The sequence below is a fragment of the Plasmodium gaboni genome, chromosome 12 (genome assembly GCF_001602025.1).
Source record: "Plasmodium gaboni strain SY75 chromosome 12, whole genome shotgun sequence".
NCBI lineage: Eukaryota > Apicomplexa > Aconoidasida > Haemosporida > Plasmodiidae > Plasmodium > Plasmodium gaboni.
The window spans coordinates 1,269,445-1,274,926 of record NC_031492.1 but is presented as its reverse complement, the minus strand read 5'-3'; the positions used below and the strand labels follow the sequence as shown (position 1 = coordinate 1,274,926).

General features: G+C 19.3%; 3 protein-coding genes across 3 annotated transcripts; 1 reads left to right on the top strand and 2 right to left on the bottom strand.

Moving 5' to 3' along the window:
- Positions 1 to 401: 401 nt before the first annotated feature.
- PGSY75_1235100 (hypothetical protein) lies at positions 402 to 787 on the top strand (the record flags this gene model as incomplete). Its single annotated transcript, XM_018786924.1, has 2 exons — positions 402 to 513; positions 684 to 787. The coding sequence occupies 2 exons, from the start codon at positions 402 to 404 to the stop codon at positions 785 to 787; spliced, it is 216 nt and encodes a 71-aa protein (XP_018640789.1).
- Positions 788 to 1,570: 783 nt separating this feature from the next.
- On the bottom strand, positions 1,571 to 3,196 carry PGSY75_1235000 (putative PIH1 domain-containing protein; the record flags this gene model as incomplete). The annotated part of the gene is made up of 3 exons (XM_018786923.1): positions 1,571 to 1,817; positions 1,976 to 2,618; positions 2,731 to 3,196. 3 exons carry the CDS (start codon positions 3,194 to 3,196, stop codon positions 1,571 to 1,573), a joined length of 1,356 nt encoding a protein of 451 aa, XP_018640788.1.
- A 666-nt stretch (positions 3,197 to 3,862) lies between these two features.
- Positions 3,863 to 4,925, bottom strand: PGSY75_1234900 (hypothetical protein; the record flags this gene model as incomplete). Its single annotated transcript, XM_018786922.1, has 3 exons — positions 3,863 to 3,940; positions 4,246 to 4,586; positions 4,889 to 4,925. The coding sequence occupies 3 exons, from the start codon at positions 4,923 to 4,925 to the stop codon at positions 3,863 to 3,865; spliced, it is 456 nt and encodes a 151-aa protein (XP_018640787.1).
- Positions 4,926 to 5,482: the final 557 nt, after the last annotated feature.

Sequence of the window (5,482 nt, the reverse complement as noted above, 5' to 3'; positions counted from 1 at the left end):
TATGCATTGAATATATATATGTATACACATGAAAAAAAAAAATATACATATAATATATATATATATATTTTTTTTTTTTTTGTATATTTTATACCTTTTGTAACCTTTAAGGCACTTATACATTTTTAAACACTTCATTCAAAAAAAAAAAAAAAAAAAAAAAAAAAAAAAAATTTTATTATGTTCCACTTTGTATGTATTAAAAGCAGAAAATAAATTTTTTAATTGTTATATGGAATTAAAATAAAAAAATTCTTTTTATTGATATAAGTTTACTCATTTTTTTTTTTTTTTAATTATTTTCTCATCATACATATATAGTTGTGTTATTTGAAAATACATTTTCAATATTTAATATATGGTATATTATTATTGTGATACATAAGATAATAAAAAAAAAAATGCCTAACACAAATAAAGATAAAAATGTTCGTTTAGAAAGACATAGCGCAGGGAAGACACCTGCTTATGGAGATTCAAGTGTTCGTGCTGGCACTGGAAAATACAACTGGGGTAACAAAAATAAAAAATAAAATAAAAATAAATATGAGGCATAAGTATATATTTATAAATATTTATTTGAAATATTTTCTTTAATTTTTTATTATATATTATTCTTATAAACATACATTTTTATTTTCGTGTGTAGTATATTTGTATTATTTGTTATTTATTTATTGTAGGCAATTCAATAGACTCTACCATTGCAGAGAGTAAACCTATAGATGAAAAAGACCCAATGTATGATAGTGAAATTGAAAAAATTAACAAATATTTGAAGAAATAAAATAAACAATAAATTACTATATGTGTGTTATATGATATAATAAGTGAATGTAGGATACACATTTAATACTTGATTTTTTTCTATCCCAAATAAGCATTATATTCTTAATGACAACCATTTAACATATATATATATATATACATATATTGTTTTATTTTCATTTTAAGTAGCATATATATTATAATTATTTTATTTGGTAAAAAATAAATGGAATAAATTATATTTATCATATATATTAAGTTTTTCATTTTTTTTTTTTTTTTTTTCTATTTATTTGATATAAAAAAATTATTATATATATATATATATATATATATATATGTATATTTTTTTCTTTTTTTTTAAAGAAAATAACTCAAAGTGTAAATACTACTACTAGAAATAAGAAATAATAAAATAATCATATACTATAAAATAGTTATAATAAAGAAAAAAAAAATTATATCTCTCTACTTTTTTCTACATATGAAAAAAATACATTAGTCATAATAATGTACTTACAAATATTTATATAAATAACTACTACTGAATAATATTGGAAATACATATATATTTATTTATTTATATGTATGTATGTTTTGTTTTTGTGCTGATGCGCACACTTTTGTCATATATGTCATTAAAATATATATATATATATACTTTTATATAAATTATGAAATAAAATAAAATAAAATAAAATCCATAACAAAATGTTTAATATATATAGAACAGGATTTAGATAAATGCATTTTTTTGCTATCCTAATGAAAAAAGTATTTTATTTTTTTTTCTTTTTAATATTTACAATATAGATATAATACTTGATTCATCAGGTTGAATGAATGTTTTATCGCTGAAATCACTATCTTCTTCGTTATCATTAAATACATCGGATTCACTACTCAACTTGCTTACTGGTACTATAATGTTTAAGAGATTAAACTCATATAAAAATTGAGCAATAGCCTTAGAGGTATCATAGTAATATGGAAAACGTATAGAAAAACTTTTGTAAGGTGGGTTTTTTTCATCTTGGAAGTAAGGAGAACTAAAAAATAAAAATAACACCACATATATATATATATATATATATCATGTAATATATTATTATTATGTGTAAATAAACATTCATATATACAATAATAACATTTTATATAATGCTTTCCATTTATTTTATTATTTTTTTTTTTTTTTTTTTTTTTTTACTTCTTAAATTGTATATATAAACATTCGTCAGAAATCCAAAGCTCTATTATTTCAGAAAGTAAATTATTATATATGTCAATATCAAATGCAATTTTTTTCTTAAGAAAAGAAAAAAAATAAAGAGGTATCTGGAAAACACACACTGTTTTAATAATATCCTGATACTTTAAGAATTCATCATCTAATTCTACATTATATTCTTCAAAGAAAGATTTTAATATCTTTCTTTTTTTATGTGGGTCTACCAAATTCTTTTCTTTATCATCTTTATTATTTGGACATTTAAAATCCAAACCGTTTATAACACCTTTCAATGGGAATATACGTATATAAGGTATGAAAAATCTTTTCACACCTTTCTTCATATCTTCTAATATTTTTGTAGGAATAAACCACATATCCCATTGAGGTTTCGTGACGATCAACTTCTTTGCTAAAGCTTCTGCTTCAGGATGTTCTTTAAGATATCCATATCTTTTAATAGGATTTTTTTGAACTATATTCTTATATTTTTCCATATAATGTTTCATGAGCTTATAAGCATATGAATCCTTACCAGGAAAAATCGCATTATAGTCCCGGACAACTTCTCTAATGTTGTGTTGTTGATCACATTTTATGTAATGAACGTCTGGATTATTGCCTATACATATGAAAAAATATAAATCTCATTATTATCTTGTAGAATATGTATACTATAAAATGTGTACATATATATATATATATATATATATTATATATACTATCATGTTTACCTTTATATTTGTGATTGGGGAAAAGAAACAAACTAGTACATATATCTAACTTGTACTTATTTTTGACAGCCTCTAGAACTAATTCAGCAACTACTGTTTTTATTTTCTCATTTCTTAGGCATTCAAAAACAACTCTACTATTTAGGACTACATCATACGTTCCGTACTTTCTTTCTTTTCTGTCTTGTTTTTTCTTTTCTTCACCTATACTTATAGGTATCCTTAATCCTTCTTCATTTTGTAAATGTGGAAATGTCTTTACATGGAAATCTGGAATCAACCTCGAGAAGCAGATATTGATATATACCTTATCTCCATTTTTCTCATATGTCTTTATAACATAACCTTTCAATGGCCTTATTCTTATGACATTTGTATTCCTGTTAGATGCAGCTTGTGAATTTTGATCAGCAAAGTGGATATACTTTTCGTCGCGATCAAAGTACATAGAGAATATGTCCCTCATTTTTTTTTTTTTTTTAATATGTAATTCGAAATAAAAAAATTATTTGATTAATATAAAATATGTTACGAAGATCTACAGAACGAATTATATATATATATAACATAAATAAATAATATAAATATAGTTTATTTTTTCAAGACTGTAAATTGTTTAATACAAACCTATATGTTTATGGATTTAATTGAATATATATATATAATATATATTTTTTTTTTTTTGTAAAGTTTTTATATAATTTAATTGTTTATACTAAAATGTATGTAAAATGTATATTTGTTATATATTATTTAAAAAAAAAAAAAAAAAAAAAAAAAAAATTATCCTATAATAATAATATATAATAAATACTTTTGCACGTGGATAAAAAAAAAATAATAATAATAATAATAACATAAAAATAAAAATAACTAAATAAAAACTAATGGTTAGCTCATATGTATATGTATATATATATATATTGTGTGCATAAGCATAGTAAATGGACTAATAATTACACATGATTTATAAACTTAATAGTATTTATATATTTTTCATTACATATGTATGTCTTTTTTTTTTTTTTCTGTTGAGTTTCATATTATAATTTTACAATTTTATTTTTGTTATTACATTTATTTTATTTAATATTTTATATAAATACTCATTAATTAAATATCTTTTATTATTTTACATAGATTGTTGACAAGATTTCAAGGAATCTGCATAATTTTGACATAAACTTATATCTGAATGTCTCAATAAGCACTAACAAAAAAAAAAAAAAAAAAAAAAAAAAATATATATATATATATATATATAAATAAAAAAAAAATTATATATAATATAAATAACATTGTATATTTGTGGTCTATGAGTTTGTTATTATTATATATATAATTTATATTAATTTATGTGTACGTACATACAAATAAATAAACATATTATATATATATATATATATATATATATATATATATATATATTTAGATTTATATATTTATATATATTTATATATATCTATATATATCTATATCTATATATTTATATTTATATATATTTATTTATTTTACTTGGTTAAGCTCATCCGCAAAAGGTTTACATTTATACATATTATTTTTTTCACTATTTATTGCCGCTGCTTGATTTAATTGTTGATTATCAACATTATTATTTACGTGGGAAACTTCTACATGTCTTGCGCCTAATATGGAATCCACTGCTCGTTGTGCTACTCCAAATCCTACACCTGAGGCCATACCACTAGCTACTGTTCCCATCATATTTGATATAAATCCTCCTGACTTATTACTTTGTTGTTGTCCTAAACTTCCTGAATAATTTTGAGCACTGGTATTGTTTCCCCTATGCATATCTCTTGATCCTGGTCTGCTAAGAAATGAAGACCTTGAACCTATCAAAATGGAAAGTACACATTTGTTCATTATAAATATTTTACCTTGTCTTAACAATGCAAAGATGAAATATAATATATGTCCTACTATGTTATATATATATATATATATATATATATATATATATATATACATATGTATAACATATATATGAGTGTGTGATTTTATTTATTTTTCTTATTATCATTAAAAAAAATATATATATTCACCTTCATACTTTTGAATGCATTATTTTAATTTTAAAAAATAAAATATATACATATATATATATATATTTTTTTTTTTTTTTTTTTTTTCTTACGTGAATTGCTTGAACGATTTCTTGAAGAACGTCCCATTATTTATAAATATATAAAACAATTACAAAAATGGAAATGAAAAAAAAAGAGAGGAAAATTATTAACTTTTATTTTGTTTTAAAATAAATATTGTTGAATTAATATGACAAACACTTCTTTGTATAATATATGAAATAAGTAAATGAATGAATTGGTTAAAAATATTTGTATTAATAATAAAAATAAAAAAAATATAAATATAAAAATAAATATATATAACTGAAGAAATATAATATATATATATATATATATATATATATATATATGTATATATAAATTTTTTTTTTTTTGTCGCGTACTATTTATACATTTGAAATGTTAAAAATATATGTATATATACATTTATATAATATATATATAAACATTTCTTTTTTTTTTTTTTTTTTTTTTTTTTTTTTTTTTTTTTTTTTTTTTTTTAAATTTTTTATTTTATTTTTTTATTTTATTTATTTATTTTTATATTTTTATTTATATTTTTTTTTTTTTTTTTTTATTAAAAAAAAAAAAAAAAAAATTTATAAAAAAAAAAATAAAAAAAAAAAAAAAAAAAAAATTTT